This window comes from Megascapheus bottae, chromosome X (assembly GCF_031878675.1).
Source record: "Megascapheus bottae isolate mThoBot1 chromosome X, mThoBot2.hap1, whole genome shotgun sequence".
Taxonomy (NCBI): domain Eukaryota; kingdom Metazoa; phylum Chordata; class Mammalia; order Rodentia; family Geomyidae; genus Megascapheus; species Megascapheus bottae.
The window spans coordinates 8960415-8982954 of record NC_143547.1 but is presented as its reverse complement, the minus strand read 5'-3'; the positions used below and the strand labels follow the sequence as shown (position 1 = coordinate 8982954).

The 22540-nt window shown below is 39.6% G+C and overlaps 2 protein-coding genes across 6 annotated transcripts in view; one reads left to right on the top strand and one right to left on the bottom strand.

Moving 5' to 3' along the window:
- Positions 1-2309: 2309 nt before the first annotated feature.
- Positions 2310-4247, top strand: Klhl34 (kelch like family member 34). Its single transcript, XM_090326650.1, has one exon. It carries the CDS (start codon positions 2310-2312, stop codon positions 4245-4247), a length of 1938 nt encoding a protein of 645 aa, XP_090182776.1.
- A 975-nt stretch (positions 4248-5222) lies between these two features.
- Cnksr2 (connector enhancer of kinase suppressor of Ras 2) overlaps positions 5223-22540 on the bottom strand; it is a 239510-nt gene continuing 222192 nt past the window's right edge. For 4 of the 5 annotated variants that reach the window (XM_090326745.1, XM_090326748.1, XM_090326744.1 and 1 more), the window contains 2 exons: positions 10921-11117; positions 5223-7635 (listed from right to left, as the gene is read on the bottom strand). In XM_090326745.1, the coding sequence (XP_090182871.1) occupies positions 7420-7635; positions 10921-11117 (413 nt within the window). In that variant the 3' untranslated portion in view covers positions 5223-7419. Of the gene's footprint in view, positions 7636-10920; positions 11118-17527; positions 18887-22540 lie in introns of those variants that run through there. The other variant, XM_090326749.1, reaches the window with a different exon arrangement.

The window sequence follows — 22540 nt, the reverse complement described above, 5'->3', positions numbered from 1 at the left end:
ACAGAAACATTTTACTAGTATCTTTGTGACTTTCAAAATTTTTAATAGGAAACCTTCCAAGTACTGGTGACACACCAAGTGAAAAATGACACAATTTTATTTTTCCTATGTTATTTTTTTCACCTATGAAGTACAACCCCAATACAAATGATTTCAGATTCTCTCAAAAAAGCTATGTAAAACAGACTGCCAGGAGGGCCACATTAGAAAATGGGGAAACTAATTGCATATGAAAGCAAAACATGCAGAAACCTCCAAAAAAGTTACATTGATTACTGATGTCAGGATATGGAAGGGACTTTCCTATGGTGTGAACATTAGGGTAGTTTAGACTTCATTTCTGTGTTGGGTGTCCTCTCTCTCCCTGTCTCTCTCTCTCTCTCTCTCTCTCTCTCTCTCTCTCTCTCTCTCTCTCTCTCTCTCTCTCTCTCTCTCTTTCTCTCTCTGCCAGTTGTGGAGCTTGAACTAGGGGCCTGGGCACTGTCTCTGACCTCTTCAGATCAAGGTTGCCACCCTACCCCTTGAGCCACAGCACCACTTCTGGTTTTCTATAATTAATTGGAGATAACAGTCTCACGATATTTAGTGCCCTGACTGGCTTTGACCCATGATCCTCTGGTCATCCTGAGTAGCTAGGATTATAGGCATGAGCCACCATGCCTGGCTGTGTTGGGTATTTCTCATAAAAAAATAACTTCATGAAGAGAGGCCCTTACAACTCCAGCTCTATTAACTTTTCCAACCTCATGGCCCGGTATCATGTCATGGCATTAGAATGGAGTAGTCAGTAATTAGATCAGAGCATTAAAAATCAGAGGGAGGATATCAGAGTGAATTATTAGAAGGAAAATGGTCATTCAATGACAGAAACCAGATTATATACCATTTCCTTATCCTTCTTGCAAAGGAATGAGAATAGGAATAGGGAATAGGAAGGGAGAACTCAGTGGAGGTCAGAGCACTGTGTGTGTGTGTGTGTGTGTGTGTGTGTGTGTGTGTGTGTGTGTGTGTGTGTGTCTGTCTGCCTGTCTGTCTGTCTGTGTGGGAGTGAATCCCTGAATATGGCATTGGAACAAAGCATCCTAGGAGAACTGATTTGCCTTGAGAAGGGTGCAGATTGGCCCCACAATCTTGCACTTGTGAGTCCAGGTGAAGTCCAGTGCCGGGGGCAGGAAGCCTTCGATTTTCCTGTGCATGGTTCTTGCTAAAATCTCCTCTGTATAGTGGCCTTCTGGGTGTCAGTGTGCAAAGTGGCTGCTGAATCCCTGCTAGTTCCGGACTAATTAGGGCCAACTGAGCTTGGGGCTTCTTTTTCCAGGTATAGGAACACCAAAAAAGTAGCCAAGTGGATATCCTCTCTGGACCTCACAGGATCCAGAACCCCCGGGAGATTTGGCGACTTTTATGAGTGTACTTCCTTATCTCCCAACCATGTTCCAGGGACCCCTTGGGGACTTGAGGCTAGTCAGGTCACCAGGGTCAGGCTACTGGCCTGGGCCACTTCCTCCCCAGCTTAGACTGCGGTTCCCAGCCAGCAGTCAGGCATGGGGAGGGGCAGGGAGCGCTAGGGAGACGGCGGTGGCTCGCGCTATTCCTGTCGCAGTGAGCTACCGGCATGTTATGTGCGGCACCCAATCACGCCTCCCACCCCACTGCCTGACCTGTGCGCCCCCACCCCGCCCTAATCCCCTAGGCTTTGATTTGATCCTCGGCGCAGAACAAGCTCAACCCGCCTGCTCCTTAACCAGTTGTCTCCAGCCCTTGTGGGTGCCCGCAAAATCCGTCCTTCTCGTCCACCCTCAGCAGATCCTTGCTCTCACTCGGCACTGCCGGACCACCTGCAGTCGGGACTGCATCTGTGCATCTGGGCCATAGGAGAACCAGCACCCCTGCTGTCCGCCGGCGGCTTGGCCTTTCCAGGTGATGGTACGCGGCCATCGCCGCCCTTGGCGCGCAGGTGTGAGCGCCCCAGATTGTGCGGGGAAAGGGAGTACGGGCAACGCGCTGGCACCCAACACAGCCGTTAACGTCAAGCCCAGCAATCCCTGGAACACTCCAAATTCTGCGCCCTTTGCTAGCAGGGGCTTCTGGACATTGTTCCCAGAAGGGATTTTGTTGGAGAGAGGAGAGGGACTGTCGGCGGATCTGGATGAAGGAGCCCTGGATTTTAAACTGAGCCGGCAAAAATGGGCTTTTGCTAGGGGTTCTTTGGCTCGTGCAGGGGCCTTGAGGATTCTGTGCCCTGAGATGCCTGCAGCCGCACCGGGCTGGCTCCACTCCCCTCCCGGCCGCTTCCCGCCCTGGGCATCATGAGTTACTTCCTGTCTTATTGCAAAGCTCATGGCGGAGCGCTGCTCACTGGCTATCAGGCCCTAAGAGCTGAGGGTTTCTTGTGCGACGTAACACTGGAGGCCGAGGGGAGCGAGTTCCTGGCGCACCGGTCACTCTTGGCGTGCTCCAGTGACTACTTCAAGGCCCTGTTTAAGAGCCACACCCGCGAATCCAAGGCACGCGTGATTCACTTGCACGTACCGTCGGCGGCTGGCCTGCAGCGCCTATTGGACTTCATTTACACTGCCTGGCTGCCCCTCTCCATGGACACTATGGAGGACACTCTGGAGGCTGCCAGCTACCTACAAGTCACGGAAGCCTTGGGGCTGTGTGGTCGCTACCTGGAGCGCCAACTGGCCCCAGAGAACTGCTGCTTCATCGCCAATGTGGCGGCGCGCTTTGGTCTGGCGCACACAGTGGGTGCAGCCGAGAGCTGTGCTGTGCGCCACTTGCGTGAGCTATTACGCATGGGCGTAGGTGCCTCGGGACTGCTGGAACTCAATGTGGCGTCCCTGAAAGCTGTGCTGGGTGCCTGCGACTTGGCACGGGTGCCTGAGGTGTGGCTGCTCGGCCTAGCCCTAGCCTGGCTGCGGCAGGAGCCTGCAGTGGAGCGCTTGGCTCACAGCGCTGAGCTCCTGGAGCGGATCCGCTTTGGCCTGGTGCCTGCCGAGGTGCTGCGGCGTGTGTATTCGGGCTCTGGCCTCAAGCTCCCAGCCCGGGTCAAAGGCCTCATCATCCAGGCTCTCAACTACCACACGGCACCTTCCCGCCAGCCGCTTTTGCAGGGTGAGCAGACCAGCATCCGGAACGCTCAGACCCGCATCTTGTTGGTCGGGGGACGCAGGGCTCAGGAGGCCATGATAGAGGAAGTTGTGGTCCCCAGGCCAGCTGTCAGAGACCAGCGAGTGGCCGCTGAAGCTGAAGAGGAAGAGGAAGAGGAAGAAGAGACGGAAGAGGAGGAGAAGGATTGGGAGCTCACCCAGGATGTGGTGTCCTTCGACGTGTACAATCACTGCTGGCGTAGCCTCACTCGGCTCCCTGCGCCGCTGCTAGGGCACAGTGTGTGTACGGCAGGGAACTTCCTGTTTGTCCTGGGAGGGGAGAGTACTTCCGGCAGTGCCTCTTCTCCCCAGGAAGAGGGCCCCCGGGCAGTCACAGCCCAAGTGCACCGTTATGACCCGCGCTTCCACACTTGGACAGTGGTGCCTGCCATGAGAGAAGCCAGGGCCTACTTTTGGTGTGGTGTTGTGGGGGAGAGTATCCTGGCTGTAGGAGGCCTGGGTGCTGGTGGTGAAGCCATGGCCTCGGTGGAGATGTATGATCTGCGTAGGGACCGCTGGACGGCAGCTGGGGCGCTGCCACGGGCGCTTCATGGCCACGCGGGGGCTGTCGGGGACCGAGGTGTCATTTATATCTCTGGAGGCAAGGCAGGGACAGGGGACAGTGGCGCCACTAGCCTCCGGGACTTGTATGTCTTGGGCCCTGGGGAGAAGGTCTGGAGCAAGAGAGCGCCCATGAGCACGGCCCGCTTTGGGCACCACCTTGCTGTGCTGCGAGGCTCCGTGTTTGCCTTTCTGGGAAGATTTGAGCCCTTCTCTGAGATCGAACGCTATGACCCTGTCACAGACCAGTGGACTCGGTTGCGGCCTCTACCCTATGATCGTTTCTGCTATGGGCTGGCTGTGGTGGAGGAGACAGCACTGCTGCTGGGGGGTCTCAAGTGGAGGGGATCTCGACAAGTGCCTACTCGTAATGTGGTGGGCTATGACCTGGACCTGGACCACTGGGAGGACATAAGTTGTGCACTACCTTGGGCCTGGAGCGGCTTGCAGTGTGCTGTGCTGCAACTGGCAGAGGGCTTGAACGAGGAGAGGGAAGGAGAGCTTGGAGAGGTGCTAGATTTAGTCCTGGCTTGAGTGGGTGTCTCAGTTTCCTCGACGATCAAGGCAACAGTCCTGCTAGAGTTGGCTTTTTCTAAGAAGGATAGATAGACTTTTGGAATTCTGGTTGCACAAAATGCTTTTGAGGGGTACAGAAACAAACAAGTACTTGAGCAAAGAGAAAGAAAACTCCTTTTGAGCTAAAAGTGGGAGATGGGAGATCAAACAGAAGGCTCTATGAATAAGCTCCAGTCAGCTTCTGCATGAGTCTTTTCTAGAAAGGCTTGAGATGAACTTTTGAAAGTAAAATGTGACTTATGTCCTTCCTTCCTTCCTTCCTTCCTTCCTTCCTTCCTTCCTTCCTTCCTTCCTTCCTTCCTTCCCTCTCTCCCTCCCTCTCTCCTTCCCTCCCTTCTATTTTTTTTTCCTTCCTCAGAACTACCACTTCTTACTTTCCGGTCCCCTCTTCACCCTACCCCCAAAAACTCAAACAAAAAACACATAAGAAGTTATGCATAAATCTTGGGAAATTGTTGGCTATCAGAGCTATAATAATCCTAGAAATACCAATAAATGGTATACAGAATGTGCCCTGGGCTAAATAATGTGACATCATCATAAGCAGTCTGATTTTATGATCGAGGGTCATGGTTATAGTTCTGATAGTTTTGAGAAGAAATAATATCTAAGAAAGCACTTTCTTTTAGAAATTATCTTTGGATAAAATGTTTAGTCAAATTCCAGCACCCCTTAAGCATAGTAGGTTAGATTTGTCTCAAAGAATCAGAGAGAGTAGGTATTAAAGTTTGTGTAGTTATTCTGGAAACTAGTTTGATTTTTTTCAAGGTCTCAGGAGATTCTTTAAGTTTGGCGTTACTTTTGGCACGTTCCATCAATGAGGTGGCAAATCAAAATCGGTAATCTGCATGGTGATAGTAACGGTGGCTGTGTGATTAAGTCACAAGAAATGTGGCAAGCACTTCTGCATGAATAAAATAGGTGCCATAAAGATTCATTAAGAGCTGAATTTATTTGACTTCAGTTTACAGTGGTGCCTCTCTCCTAGATTGGAAACAAATGCAATCAAATGTACAGATACATATGTTAACAGGTCTCTTTCATGCTAGGCTAGCCACAAGTCTTGTAAAATTCATTAGTTTAATGTTCTCTTTTTTTAACCATTGAAAACAATAGCTGACTTTACAAAAGTAGAAGCTGCTTATCTAGCAACAGAGCTAATCTTTCCATCAACTGCTTGCAATTCACAAGCCACAACCTGGCCACTGTAGACATGACAAGTCCATCTGATTACAAATATTTTTAAGTGAACATACACGTTTGTTCTAGTAAACATCAATAAGTCTAAACACCTGTCACAAGCACACTTCGTTTTTTTAGGACAAGAGGATTTTTTTGTTATTGGTTTACATATACAAAATCTCACAAATTTAATATGCATCAATATCCATGCAGTAAATAAATGTTTTCTTTTTTTACAAATAGAATTTTTAAATGATAAAAATATTACACTGGACCCCAAAATTCCATACAAACATTAATACATGATTTCTCATCCATTTTGACTAAATAGAGGATTACTGAAAATGTGCTGTAGAAAGGCCACACTCCTGTACAGTTGTGCAAAGTCTGCAAAACGATAGTGATTCAATGGTGGTTTCAAAAGCAAAGAAAAAAACATCCTCGCTGTGGAGTTTCACTTTGTCCTCTAAAGCAAAAAATAGTCACTGGAATATATCTGAATTCTTAAAGATGTAAGTACATTCACTGAGCTGTACAGGCAACAGTATAAAGCTGATTAGAAGTAGATTTTAGGATATAGAATAGTAAAGGAGGTTCTTTCCTCCTCAGGAAAAAACAGCAAATTGTGACTTGTACGTTATGCAGCCAGACACTAAAAAGCAGCACAGTCATTTTCATGCTGTGATCACTTTCAAAAAAATGAGATGCTTATAAATGGAAATATATGAAGAGGACTTTCTCATAGACTTTATCCACTCTTTACAGCAATTCATGATGCTAGGGAAAACAGTCCTCTAAATTGTTTAGCTCATGTGATTCAATGTGACATCTGAGTAGCCATCACCATGTTCCTCCTTAGCAGAGAGTAAGGTTTTAAAAATATCCACATTGTTTTCTATATTATAGCATACATCTGCCATAACTAAGTGCCATAACTACTTCTCTGCTTGAAGTATAATTCAGTAAGTTTTATTAATGGACTAGGGGAAAAAGTAGAAACTACCAGGTAAGCTGATTCATTTCAGTTTATACCTTGTCTTTTTTAAGTGTTAAGAGTTCAAAAAATGTGGGTTTGGGCTGAAACTATATATATAATATATATAGTATATATTATATATCTGTTAGCTGCCTTTCTGGGTGAGTTAAGTCTGTTTTAAAATATCCATTCTTAAATTCTTCTGTACACAATCAGCATTTCATCACTACAAAAATAAAGGAAGATTTAAACCAAGAAAATAAAGCAGCTCTATCTTCAATTTTGGTCTTAGTTACAAAAACATCTTACAAAGCTTTGCCCTGATATACTATTAAGTGTTCTCACAGATTTGGAATAATATTTCTATTAACCAGCTTTCACAGGTTAATAGACTATTAAGACGAACATTAGATACCTGAACTTTTCTTATGTCAATGCTCTTCTATTTTGCTTAACTCTTTTATGCACACCTACATTTCACAAAAATAAAACTACAGCATTAATCTTTGTGCAATGTTTAAGAAAATTCTTAGAACATTTTAATAAATATAAAAAAGGTTTAAATTCTTTCCCATCCACAAGGATGTCTGCACCTGAAAAAATGCAATTTACTTTTGAAGTCTTGTTTATATAAAATTAACTTAATGGGAGAAAAAGATGACCTTAGTTAGAAAACTGCCTTTTGTGGTTTAGCTACTTGAAGACCACCTGTATTCAGAATTGTTTGCAAAAGTTAATTTAAGTCATTAAAGATACTTGATTCTGCACATGGTAAACACAAGCTGAGCACTGATTGCATATAAAATATACAAATGCTCATTAAAGACAGTGGTATTATGACCATATATGGTTTGTTTCATATAGTTTGGTAATGTTATAGTTTGTCAAGTGTTCCACATATTGATATAAAACTATCTCATGTACTTATTCAGAGTACCAGCAGGTACTAGATGGCCTGAAGGCAGAATGCACTTACACATGCGTCTCAATGTATGAGTGAGTGTGTGTCAGAGAGGAATTGATTACTTCTACTTCAGAAGAAATACTTAATGGGTCATTTGAAGTGGTGTTTTGACAGATATCCAAGAAAAGGTCGAGGTACATTTGCTTCCACTGTTGGAATTCTTTAGATGTCAAGTCTGGATTGTCTAGGACTTTATCAATAATGGCTACTTCACCTTCTCTGGCCTGAAAAGCAAAAGAATGTAACAGTTAATATAGGGATACAATTTTATTCCAGTTTCAAATAAGTTAATATGTAAAAAGAAAATTACAAATCCACAGGAATGGCTTTTTAGCCCCAAATCCTAGTGTACTGTTTTCTTCCTAAGATATGCCTTTATTGCTTACATTGTGTGATTTATTTATTTTTCTCTATGCCTGTCCTAAGACCTATTTCTCAGTTTATGGACACGTTTCCAGTTCATTAAGATAAAGTCAAAAGTCTCTCACTTCCTCCTCTTCCTCCTCCTCTTCCCCCTCCTCCTTCTTCTTCCTCTGCCAGTCCCGGGGTTTGAACTCAGGGCTTTTACTCTGTCCCTGAGCCTCTTTGTGCTCAAGGCTAGAGCTCTACTGCTTGAACCACAGTGCCACCTCTGGCCTTTTCTGTTTATGTGGTACTCAGGAATCAAACCCAGGGCTTCATGCATCCTAGGCAAGCACTCTACCACTCAGCCACATTCCCAGCCAGAGCCTCTCATTTCTTCAAAGCTTCCTTAACACACTTGGAAATGTTTTCTCCCTCATGGATGTCTCCATAGCATTTTATTCATGCCATTGAATGGATGTGTCACACCCTGACTCATGAGTTACTCTGACACCTGTTCTTTTTTTATATGGTAAACTTATGCTTGAATAAAAGTGAGCATGGCCCTCCTGTTTCCACAAATATGCTATCCCTGCTTGTGAATGTTAGGACTGCAGATCTCTAATAAACAATGAATCTCTCTTTTTTGTTGAAGGCATGATCTCAACTAGAGACTAAGCTTCATTTGAGTGTAATTCTCCAACGAAAGAGAATCTTCCAGGTAGAATTATGGACCCAAGAAAGGGTTAGGGAAGTGCAGGCAAGGTTCTGCAAGAAGAAAGAAGACAAGCCTCTGTGTTAGCCAAAGTTAGGTGAGAAAGAAAAAAGCAAAGTGCCTAAAAGTGGATCTTGTTTGTGAGGAGACAGTATTTGGAACAGAGCTGGAACTGAGATTGCTGGGTACTGCCTGTGTTAGGATCTGAAATGCATACTTGGGAAGAGTGCCTGTTCCAGTTCTAGGAACTGGACATACCCAATGTTGCTGGCTAGGACAGTTGTCTCTCCACAATGGGAAGCTTCTATAACCTGTTAGTTTTCCAGGTCAGGGTTTTGTAGTTCTTTTTTCAACCAGTGAGGGAATTTCTTTTCTTTTCTTTTCTTTAATTGGAGGGATCATGGGACTTGTACTCTGGGTCCGGGTGCTGTCACTGAGATCTTCAGCTCAAGGCTACCGTGAGTGGCATTTCTTTATAAAAATTTGTTCATTATCTCTTTGTGTCAGAGAGTCAATTACCTACCTGTCCATTACGAATATTCACTGAAATGAACACTAGCTATAGCTTATATTCTTTTCACTAGAAGAAAGCGCTTTTAAGAAGTCTATGCAGCAAAATGACAGAGGCAAAGGGCTGACAGAAAGGAACAGATATTTAAGGTATGTGACCTGACCTTTTCCTGAATGCCTGCCTGCCTTCTCAACCAGTTTGGAAGTGGATGGGGAGCATGTGTGGAAATTATAATATAGGAAGTAAGGCTATGTTTGGAGTAGAGTTTGTCACTGGAATTATACTATAGTTCTCTTTGTATCTGTAGCCTTAGTTACCTAAAGTCCATTAAATTTTTCCATGGATTTGTGTTAATATTTGCTGAAATACTAATTAAAAAGCTAATTGACTCTGAGAATTTGACTCATTACCATGTGAACATTTTTTCCCTCTTTGGACACTCACGGGGCTTGAAATCAGGCCTGAGCTCTTTTGCTCAAGGTTGGTGCTATACCACTGTGAGCCATAGCAGGTTTTCTGATAGTTAATTGGAAATAAGAGTTTCATGCAAAGCCAGGGTCTGTGTGGCTCACACCTGTAATCCTAGCTACTCAGGAGGGTGAGATCTAAGGATCATGGTTCAAAGCCAGCACAGGCATGAAAGTCTATGAGACTTTTATCTCTAAATAACCCCCAGAAAACTGGAAGTGGCACCATGGCACAAGTGGTAGAGCACTAGTCTTGAGCTGAAGAGCCTCACACAATTTCCTGCACCAGTTGGCTTCAAACTGGGATCCTCCTAACTCAGCTTCCTTGGGAGCTAGGATTATTAGGATTATAGGCTTGATTCACGAGTGCCTGGCCCATGTGAACATTTTTTTTTCTGCCAGTCCTGGTTTGAACTCAGGGCCCAGCATTCTCCTTTGGCTTTCTCAAGGCTAGAGCTCTGCCCCTTGAGCCACAGTACCACTTCTGGCTTTTTCTATGTATGTGGTATCGAGGAATCAAACCTGGGTCTTCGGGCATGCTAGGCAAGCACTCTACCACTAGGCCAAACGCTGCCCCCCCCATGTTAACTTTTTTACAGATCATTTATTTCGTATTTTATCTATTTAATACTCATCTACATTTCAGAATTTCAAAGTTTCAGTAAGTAGCATTTTATGGACTATTTTTCCATGATGCTTCTGACTTAAAAAAATACTCTACTAAATATGCTGTACTAAATATGCTTTTCTGTTTTTCCCCCAAGGATACAGAGTCTGCTCAAATGGTTTGCGTGGTAGGCTTTCTTCTCTGTATTTTCCCTCCCCTGAAACACACATAGTGAGGGGGCTCATTAATCAACCTCCTTCTTAAACTTTCTGCCTCTGCTTCCCTGTCCTTACCACCTGCTTCCCAATCTGGGGGTAGACTAGGAAGACTGGAAACAATATAAGCTCTAATAGAAATGAATAATAGGATAGAAACATGTGATTTGAGAAGCGATATTATAAACAGAACAATTATATAATTCCTATATGAAACGTGAATCACTGTAGTTTAAATCTAAAGATGCTATTTAGTTTATGCAGGAATTATTCATGAAATATCTCAAAACCTTTTTAGTATCCACCATTGCATTCTGCATGCTGTGTTCTTTTAAGAACTGTAGTAATTACAGTACATGGTATATTTATTGTAAGAAGTCAAAAGACCTAAGTGTAACACAAGCCCTGCAGTTTTGGAAAAACATAATAACAACCAGTTTTCTCCCAGAATGAAATTATGTATCATTTATTCAGTGTTCTGATCTCCTCTTTATAAATACACTTAATAGGACATAGGAACAGCTCAGCTTCCGATTCTTCTTATCTACTTCTTTCTCCTCCAAACTTCTGTTTTGTATTACTTAAACCAGTTCATTTTCAGTTCAAGAATGAAATATCTTCTAAGAATTTCTCCATCTACTTCATAGCTTACCTTTAAAGTGCTTTTGAGAATTCTTAGCCTGTGCAGTTTTTCATTCATTACAGGATCATTACATCTTTTTATAAATGATAGTTTGTATTCCATCTTGGTTGAAATACGATGTTCTCCTAATGGTGACAGACTGGCTTGCTCCAATGCCCTGTATAAATCTTGTAATGAGTCTCCTAACTTTTCTTCCCTACTTTCACCTGTATTAGGAGAAAAGGAGGCAACAGAGAGAAGAGAAAGAGAAAGGGAGGGGAGAGAGAAAATGAATGAATATGAATCCCGTGTAATAAACAATAAACAGTCATTAGATTCTCTGAGAAATCTGCTAAAGAATTAAAACTATTTGAACAAACAGGCTAATGAATTATTGGGAAAGCACTATAATATTAAAAAAACCCAAAATACTGATAGATTATAAGGTAAGATTAGCTATGGACAGTCAGTTATTTTATAATGATGAAACAATAGAAGTCTTTAATTCACCAAATATTGTCTCGGTAACAAGTAACTATTTCTTGAATTAAGTTCAAAGAATTAGAGTACAAAAGGTACACAAAAGGTAAATAATTCTGCACATAATTTAGCATTTAAGAAATTAATAACTATTATTAATCATTATACCAGCACAGATGTGCTGATTCATAGAGACTTTCTGGATTACTGATAAGGAATCAACTGGTTTTCACATTTTTTTCTAGACTTCATAAGATAGAATGGCATTTGATTATAAAAATCTTCTAGTTGTTTCATAGATTGTCAGATTCATGTGAGTGCCATAGTAATGTTTGGCACAAAGTAAATGCAGCAACTAATAATATATGATCATCAATAATAATGTATTTGAATTAAATTAAAATTAAAATGGGACTATTTTTATGTGAAAGTAAGGAAAACAATCTAGCATGTAAGAACTAAGGAGATAATGTTTTAATTACTATTTTAAGAAAAAAACACTAGAGAATGTGTAGGAAAGGGTCTTTGATCTAGTTGAACAAATGAAATTCTCATCTTATTTTTGAACTTCCTGAATAATATTATGTTAATCATAAATATACCAATTTCTTTATCCTAGGAATGTCAAATATGAATTAGCATTCTGCTTGGTATGATAGACAAGGTTATATAATGTTTCAATTATTAGATGACCAGAGTTTTAAAAGAAAATTCCTTAACTGGTAATACTACTACTATTTAACATTTATATGTGCCAAGCAGTAGAGCAAATGCTTAACATTCATGACCTCATTTAATCCTCACAGCAATACTTAGGTATCTCTATTTGATCTTCATTTTATAGTAGGAAGTACTTTGTTCAAGGTCACTCTTCATATGTGATGGAGCTATAATACTAACTGGATAGTCTAGCACAAGAAATTATCTTGAACTATGTTTTTAATAGTAGTTACTACTTAATATGAGACTCATTTAAAATGAATCACTGTTTTTTTTAGAAAATATTGTATCTAAATAAAACTGCTCCAAAACCCCAAAATGTATTTTAATTTGATGGGATCACTTTTAGGATTACAACTTAGTTTTTAAAAATTTCATATTTATCTTTTGGCTATGCTGAGGTTGGCCCCTAATGGTAGGTATAATTATTTAGCCTTTCAACTACAAAATTCCTCTATAGTGATTTTAACTTTCTCAACATAAATCTAAAGGGGAATTATACTCTAAAATACAAAATTTCTTTAATATAAAAAATTCTCTATTGGCTCAGTTTTGAAAGTTTTCAACACCTACAAGATTCTGACATATGGTAGATAGATGATTATATTAAAAAAAGAGGAATTAATTTGTGAGTTAAAAATCAAGATGGATCTAAGAGAATTTTAACTAAAAATACTTTGGAAGGAGGAAAGCACAAAACCACACAATAATTTAGAGTACCTATACGGAGTTGTAAAAACAAGGACATATTTGAGCAGAGTAATTCTGCTTCATGAAATCATTGGCCAGGAAAGGACTCCAGGCAATTATTTAGTAGTTATTCATTCCTTTTTTCTCCTCAAGGCAAGACTATATCTAAAACAGATGTAATTTCACAGAGAGGGTAGGTACAAAAGGGAGGCTTAACATGAGAATTATAGTTGTTAAGGTGTCAGGTGGCCTAATATATTATTACTTTTCCAGTTCCAGAAAAAAAAAGTGAAGGCAAAAAGGGATTCAGCTGATAGTTTTAAGATTTAAAGGAGGTAAACTCTTACACAGCAAAATTTTATTTTAAGGAAACCTTTCTTCATACTACCTAATACTGTAGAGAGTACATATTTGCTTTAAAAAAATTTGACCCAGTTTTCTATTTCTGTAGCTCTTAACATTGTGGAATACTGGGGCATATGATTGTTTTTATTAACTAAGATGTTAATGGAGTTTTAAGAATTTAATATGAAAGTGATATATATATATACCTATTAAAAATAAAATTTGAATATTTTCCCCTCTTCACGATGCTACCAGGAGAAAAGTATTCAACTAAAAGCAATGTAATTCTACAAAGTAGTTCAACAGCTGCAAGAAAAATTGAGTATGGATTTATCTCTGGGTAGCACATTTGAACAAGAATTCACAATAAGACGGAACATAGAAACAATTCCAAGTATAGTAATGGGATAGTGTGGTTCCTATTAAAGATAAAACCTCTCTCAGTCCCCTACGTATTATACACATAGGCAACACTGCACAAAACACAGTAGAGGGATGAGTAAGGATGAGGGACTAAGATGCTAGGCTAGCACAAAATGCCACCAATTATTTAAAATTTTATGACTGGACAAAGAGCCCTTTTATTTTCAGGGAACCAGGGTGAGGGGCAGAGTCACATTATAAATCTGATTCACTGTGCTCAACAGTCAAAACAACACAGAACTCAACATTCAAGACAAAAACAGACCTTTATTTTCTTTTATAATTCTCAATTGGTTTCTTTGATTTTTCTCGGATGAATACCAATTAAGTCAACGAGGGCCATTGTTGCAACTGAAAATATGAAAGCACCTTTATTTTCTTCTCTTTTTGCCCTCTTCTTCTTCTTCTTCTTCATGTCCTTCTCATTTCTCTTCAGGATTCTCTCTTCCATCCTGGCTTTTCTGTTCTTAGCAGAGGCTTGTTTTTGGAAGATGAGGCAAGAACTGAGTGATTCCTGGGTTCTGCCTGATTGTCTTGCAATGTACCAGTACAGCCATTACAACACTGGTTGAAAACCAGCTATTTTCCCTCAATTTGAATGAATGTTTCTGAAAACTGGCAAAGTGTAGACCACATTCAAAGCAAAGGACATATATAGGAACCTTCTGTGATTTCTAATCAGGAAGTATATCACTGTCATAATGACATTTTAATCTCTAATTTATTCTAGAAATCTGGGCCTATGTAGAAATAAATTTCCCTAAATTATATTTACACTTATGACATGTAAATCAGTCCTGTCAGATTACACATTTTTGTTCCAATTTTACTAAAGCGAGGACTTTATATACTGTCCTATTTCCTAAATAACATTTCATTGACTGATAGATTGAGGATCAAAATCAAGTAATTAACTTGTATTCTGTGCCAAGGGAGGGTTATTTCTAGCTGTATTGTACTTTGTAGGAATGAAAGAAGATCCTCTATATTTTCTCATACACATTCTGCTCCAGCATGAAATATTGTGAATCTAGAATATAGCGAACACCACAACAGTTCATTGTTTTATTCTTAGAGCTTAAATATGATTCCAGGTAGTAAGTGAGAAAGAAAAGCTTAAAGAAAGATTATCTAATGAAAATAGCTACTTTGTTGGAAACACTGGAAAACTGCTTATTACCAGGCGATAATTCATTTCATATACTAAAATGTCTCTGCTTCATGTTGGCTTTACATTTAGGCTCAAGAATTTCCATAGTTTTTCTTGCCAGTCCTGGGACTTGAACTCGGGGCATGGGCACTGTCCTTGGACACTTTTTGCTCAAGGCTAGTGCTCTACCACTTGAGCCACAATGCCACTTCTGGCTTTTTCTATGTATGTAGTACTAAGGAATCAAACCCAGGGCTTCATGTATGCTAGGCGAGCACTCTACCACTAGGCCCAACTCCTGGCCCTCCATACATTTTTTGATGATATACATTTACCAGTTAAAACACTTCTGTTGTTGATATGGCCATGCATACATTCATCTATATTAACAATTAAAGAAATAGAACATGTACAAAAGAGAAAATAAAATAAGATACAAAACCAAAGGAGAAATTCTCATGATTTTCTTCCTACACTTCAAGGAACCTCTACGTAATGTAGTCTCCTTCAGAGAGAGCACTGTGTGATTTTCCTATGAGGGAAATTTGTGTCACTCACATTATGCATTTTCCATTTCTCTACCTGGCACAGTGCTTCAGGCACTCAACAAATTCCAATGGAGGAAGATGTTTCTCTATTTTCCACACTAAGTAGTCCCTCTATTAGCTGACTATGTCATGATTAAGAAGTCCTGTTGTGCAATACTGGTTATATTTTTGGGTGAAAATTTCAGGAGTTACTGTAAGTTTTGGGGGACCCAAATTTCACTCTGGTGTCCTCCCCAGTTCCCTACTCACATAATGGCAATGTTGAAGGAGAGTGAACAATGAAAGCCAACCAATATGTATACCAATTTAGTTCTTGAATAACTAAGCCAAAAAATGGCTAATAGTTTCTGGTACATGTTCTGGAAGGGAACTGTGTGCTCTTAAAATTGAGTAATGATGTCTTCATGGAAACAGTTTTTCTTTCCACAACATAGCTGTGTAATGATCACAGAGGGTTGGGAAAGATTAGGTCACCAAGAGGAGAGAAGGCTGGACAGAGTAGTGTTAGTCACTAGTTAATTCTGAGAAGCATTTGTTTTTATACAACCAGAGAGTACTTTAATTCTTCTTGGCTGATGATAACAAGTATACGGGACACTATTTTTGCCACAAAGGGGCACTGAAGCTACAGGGATATTTTCTATGAATAGCAACTTACTAGTATGCTCCAAAGAACAATTTACTTATATGTAAGGCGATAAGCTTTCAAAAGCTCAATGAATGAGCTTTACCAAGGATTGTAAAGTCTATGTGAGGTAAGAGCAGTTTTGTATTTCAGAAAAAAGTGAAAAATTTAAAAAGTTTGCTTCTTTAGTCAATTACCCAATAATAATCAGAAATAATTTATTGTAACAATACCACAGTATTGCTCTTAGTCAATACTTTCTCTGGTATACATTGATTTTAGTGAGAAAAACAACCTTTACATAAAAGGGCCAGTTAAATATTATCTCTCATCTCTTTTGCTGTCCCTTGGTTATCTCATATTGTTACAATATCTCACCTTGTTATCTGATATATTTTATATATGCTTAATTGGTTATTTGAAATAGGATAGAGAAGGGGGAAATACAGATGAGCGGGGGGGGGAGGGAAATGGGGACCATGACATGAGAAAGGGTATCAATATTTGTGAAATAATGTACCTTCTATCTTGTGATTATAATGAAAACCTTCTATTAATTACAATAAAATATATGAAGAAAAAAAACAGCCAAAAAATAAAAGGGCCAGTTAAGTAGCTCTATCAATATTGTTTTTTATTCTTTTTTTTGCCAGTCCTGGGCCTTGAACTCAGGGCCTGGGCACTGTCCTTGGGCTTTCTCAAGGCTACAGCTCTACCACTTGAGCCACAGCACCATTTCTTGCTTTTTTCTATGTATGTGGTGCCGAGGAATTGAACCTGGATCCTTGTGCATGCTAGGCAAGCACTCTACTACTAGGGCAAACTCCCTGCTCTGTTTTTTATTCTTAAACAGGAAATGCCCAGACTTATAACGTTACCAATGCATTGTGCCAAAATCTTGAGTCTAACAATTCCTTTACAACAGTAAAGCTTACTTCCATAAAGATGCTGCAAGAGAACTAAAGCTTAGTCTACACTTCTTTCTCTGAGTATACAATTTCTGTCAAGTCATGTGGTTTAAAAACAAATATGTGGCAGTGGTTGAATTTTCAGGGTACAATAATGTTTATGATGTAGAGTTCAGATGGCAAAACATTGGTGTCCTTAGCATTGATTTACTCAACCAAAGAAGGGATGCTTCTTTGAAGGACAATCACATATATAAATTATAGAGTCTATAATTTAAATACAATTTAGAAAACTTAAGTAACTGAACTGGAGGGCAAGCTACCTACTTTGCAGGCAGAAATTCCATAATGGGGATAGTTTAAAACCCAAGCCAACAGATGACTACATCTGAAAATTAATGTAGAGTCACCACATTTTTTTCCAGTAATGGGGCTTGAACTCAGGGCTTGTGCACTGTCCGTGGGATTTCTTAAGGCTAGAACTCTACTACTTGAGCCATAGCACCACTGCTGGCTTTTTTCTATGTATGTGGTACCAAGGAATTGAACCCAGGTCTTCATGCATGCTAGGCAAGCACCGCTAGGCCAAAGTCCTGGCCCCTAAAATTCTTTCGACCAAAAAACTTTCCTATGACTTAAACTGGAAGATTGACCCAAGACAATTACATTAATATTAAATGCCAATAAAATGCTTTGGGGATGGATTTTTGCATACCACAATTACCAATTTTATGTATACTAAAAACACATTAAAATGGTTAGAGCACAGAGGCAATTGTAAGGCAGATCAATGTGGTTTTATTCACAACACAAATTCCATTTGTGAGAGAGAAAGAAGCATAGATTACTTCTCTTTAGAAAGATATTTACTATCAAGCATACTTAGCAAATATTTAGCTATCTAAAAAGATCTGATACCAATTGGTCATATTTTTATTTTTAGGTAATTTTGTATTTTTACAGGTATTCACATTATGCAATACCACACACTGCGGCGACAGGGAGAAAAAACATTTCAAAATACAATATTAAATTATTTGTTCATTTCACAGTATGAAATATCCATTAATTAGCATTGAAATTATTACAGTGTATCTTATCCAACTAAAGAGTATTTCACATCCACCACAAGAAAAATAAGCAATACTGAGCCATAAGGGACCCAGTTACATCATATTAAATAATATCTGAAGCTAGTTTGAAAGACATCCAGACAAAATACTTTCTCAAAAATGAAAACTACAGCCTATAGATTTGGAAAATTTTACAGAAAAAGAATAGCTCATGCCTGTCCTAAGAGGCAACAACACTTGTATACAAGCGCCAAGAAATTAGGAGAATATCTTTTAGCTGAGGAATCTAAGAAAGCCTGGCATGAGGAACTTCCTTCGGTACTGCCACTGACCGCCGTCTCTGTCTTGCACCTGAATATGCTTTGTAATAGAATGCACATATTCAGTGTCAGAGCAGATTGTGTATACCTTGCCTTAAAAGGGTACACTTAATTTAGTACAATATAGCATGTCAAGTTTGAAAAATGCAAAATACACTTAATACAGAATTTGCTTCCTTTGCTCTGCCTTAAAGAGGCCATGGGCGAGTCCATTAAAAAGCCGAGATTTTCTAGTTATCAGAGCTGATCCCTCTCTTTTTCCTGGTGTCAGGAAAATACAACTGAAGTGTCACCACACAGAAGCCCTTTCCCCACCAAGACCTTTTCCCCTTCCATTCTCCCACAGAAACAGCAGTTTTCTGTTACTGTGCTCCATCTTGATTGGCTTTGATCTTATGCTAGTGCCACTGCAGAAAACTCGAATTCTTCTTAAGAGTGGCTTGTCCCTCTCAATATCCCTTTAGGGAGGCCTCCAATCCAAAACACTTGATGATCTAAGCTTTTTACAAGTCTGTTTTCTGTTATAAACAGCAAGGACGAGGCCATTTTAGTTGCTTGCAAGAGGTTGATGTTGAGTCTGTGCCGTGCCGACTCTCTCCGATCTAAATTCTCTAAACATTAGCTTATCAATCTGTGAGTCCAATGGTTGAGTGCCAACAGAAGTGGATCCGATTTGGCATGGAGAGGTTCTACCAACTCTCGCAGTGTATTAGCCTAATATGATAAAGCAGTGATACAATATGATGAAAGACCTGCGAGTGCCATTATTCCAAAGCATATTATTTATGTATCTGTATTAGAAATACCATCATGCAATACCCATGAGGAGAAAATAGAAAAAAATGGCTAGAATTGCATATGGTTTTAATACCACCATGTCTTTCTGTTGGCATGCAAGTCTACTTGGCCATAAATGGGACAACGTTTGCTTTAGTTTGGTTATTTAAAATGCTGATCTTCCAAATACACACAACAAACAGATAAACCCTTTCCCACCTCTAAACTTGTATATGCACATCTATAACTTTAATCAGAAAAGTTTGCTAAAAGTACTTTCCATATATCAGTCTTTAAAAATTTAATATGTATTTCAATAGAAGATCTAGTTGAGTAAGTACTTCTCTAATGAGACTGTATTTGAGACAATACAAAGTTAAAAGAAAGGAAAAACTACTATAAGGAAAATGTGATAAAAGGGTGAGTTTACACCTGAGCATGAATCACATATAAAGGAGTAAAGAAATCGGAAGAAGATAAAGCTGCTGAATGACTAGAAAAACTAAGAGCAACTTGGATAATGTAAATTTCTATTTTTATTTTTTTTTGTCAGGCGTGGGGCTTGAACTTTGGCCCTGGGCACTGTCCTTGAGCTCTTCAGCTCAATGCTATCACTCTACTTCTTCAGCCACAGTGCCACTTCTGGTTTTTTGGTGGTTAACTGGAGATAAGAGTCTCACGGACTTCTGTGCCCTGGCTGGCTTTCAACTGTTATCCTCAGATCTCAGCCTCCTGAGTAGCTAGGATTATAGGTATGAGCCAGCAGCGCCCAGCTAAATTTCTCTTTTATTTTATTCATTTTAGTCTGCATCTTTAGAAATCCAAATATTGTCATCAGGCACGAGTCTGCAAATTTGTTATCTCTATCATAGGACAAAACATTTTTGATGGCAGTACTGAGGTTTGAACTCAGGACTTTGTACTTGCCAGGTGGCCTTCTACCACTTGAGTCAACGCCCCAGCAGGAGACAGAATTTTTTTTGGTGGGTCATTGGGCTTGAACTAGGCCTGGGTGCTGTCCTTGAGCTCTTCAGCTCAAGGCTTCCACCCTACCGTTCCAAGTCCCACTTCCCGTTTTCTAGAGGTTAATTGGAGATAAGAGTCTCAGGACCTTGTGTGCCTGAGCTGGCTTTGAACCTTGATCCTCAGTTCTCAGTCTTCTGAGTAGCTAGGATCATAGGCGTGAGCAGGAGACAGAATTTTATCATCAACATCCTGTCATATCTTTTTGGCTATATCCAGAAGAAGAAACAAATCAGGAGAGGGATAAGAAAAATCATGTCGGTTGTTTATTACTATCTCCCTTCGAAAATGTGAGGGACATACGTTGTTTATGACACTGAAATCTAGAAAATGAGATGCCGTGTAGTCAAAAGCAGAACTAATAATTTACCATATTCTGCAGTAATGAGAATGGAAAGTAAGTAACCTTTGTATTAGGTCAAATGAAACAAGATTTACTACCTCATGTTTTAGAAGTCTATACTACAGTCAAGCTACTTTTAACTTCTACCACTCTGATATAGGCATGGAATTTTGGATACCAGAATAAAGGGTAATATAACCCTGAATTTAAATTCAGTTCTAAATTTAATCTGTGCTAAATGGATTTGTATATGTGATTCTAACATTTTGCAAGTTGTTTAAAACACATCTCTCATTTCCCTGCAGAAATCACATTATATGAATGGTTTAATTTCTAGTCCTTTCCCCAGTGTCCCTTTAACCTATACCAAACTGAAGTTGAGCCCTGGTAATCAAATTGATCCTAGTTAGGTTGACATTGTCTCTATGGGATTTCTGAGTTTTATTTGAACAGTTCAGAAACAATTTAGATCCCTTGTTACAGTGTAGGACTATTCGGGGTGGGGGGAGGTATTTCTAAATGGCTAGCTACCAAAGTACATGAGAGAAGCTAACAGGTAACCGATACTCCTAGATACAACCTAACCAATTCAACTGTGTAATTCAGGTTACATGAATTAGGAATCTAAAGAACAAAGGACTGATAAATCAAGTAGATCAAAGTCCTGAGCACAAAAGATTGAATTTGTATGTTTATCTATCAAAATTCTCTGAAACAAGATGATTGGGAGGGGGTGAGAGGAGAGAAATGGGGAAAAAACCACGAGAAGGGGCATCAATGTGTGAAAAGTAATGCACCTACTACCTGGTGAATGTAACTATAACCCTGACAGTTAAAAAAATTCTCTGAAATACAAGAATGAATGCAGTTCCCAATGCAAATGTAAAATAACAATAATTTTATCCCTCTTTTAAAAAAGAACGAGTGGAAATAGTGTGTTCCTTAAAAAAGAAAGCAAAACTATGTGTACAAACTAACTTACCATGACTGTTCTCCTGGGTCTAAAAATAGGCTAGGAAACTTAACTTTTCAGAGTTCTTAATCAATAACATTTGGAAACAAAGCAAGATATACATGGTACTCCAAAGAAAGTCAGTAGTGTTTCTTACTATCACTTACTACATATTTATTTAGATCCCATTTATCACTGAAATTTCCAATTGCAAAGCTAACAATCTAGTTTAAGATAAGAAGGAACTGATTGTGTTTTCATGTTACTATGCTCCTTGACGTACAAATGATGGGCCCAGATATAATGCCATATTGAATCATCTATTTCCCACCTAAATTCTTTTGTGTTATAGATTGTATTCACACAAGATACTTTAAGAAGGATATGTCCTACTGTCTCTGTTTTACGAGTTGAAAAAGTGTCCCACTAAGGATTACCCAAATATTAAGCAGAAGTATAAAGTCTGGAAAATATAAATTGTAGGAATGTAACTTGGCTTATGGAAGTGTACCTGCTGGGAATGGCTGGTGATTGTTCTAGTGAATGCTTGAGGATGCCATTATACAGTGGTTAAGAGTCTATCCAAAATTTGCAAGAGAATGACTAAGTGGGAATGGCTGAAATAGAAGAAAAAAACTTTAGCCAGATGAGCACTTAGAAACATTCTTGCAATTGAGGGGCGAGGGTGGGGGAAGGGAAATGGAGACCAAGACATGAGAAAGGGTATCAATGTATGTGAAGTAATGCACCTTCTATCTGGTGAATATAATGTAACCCTTCTATTAATTACAGTAAAATATATGAAAAAAGAAACATTCTTGCAATTACTTGAATCTTAAGAGACAACTCCATTCCATTTACTCAGTTCCATTATCACTGAACTTGAGGGTAAATTTCAGAGCACACCCACAGAATATTGGTCTTAAGCTCGGTTTGGCTAATAGAGGTCACTAGTAGCAGATATCTCAGCCTATTGGCAGCAAAATTAAAAGGATATTGAGAGAGTAGAGTTGCTTTGTGCTTACTTAAAAAAAAAAAGCTTTGCTTAACTTGATTATCAGAAGTTTCTCTTTTTTTCTAGGTGCATGTATTCATATATAAATTTTCTCTTTTTGACAAAACAAGAATATCCCACAAATCATCACTTTTCTCAGTGTCAGTATTGGAAAGAGTGTGTTCATACTTTGTTCAGAATGTTCACATCAAAACAGAGACTTATTATGATGGAAGTACTATTTATTCAAATTTAAGGGCCTATTTCCTGTAAACGTTT

What these genes read in the sequence shown, in the direction of transcription:
- Klhl34 (XM_090326650.1), top strand. Translation starts at nt 2,310, where the DNA reads ATGAGTTACTTCCTGTCTTATTGCAAAGCTCATGGCGGAGCGCTGCTC.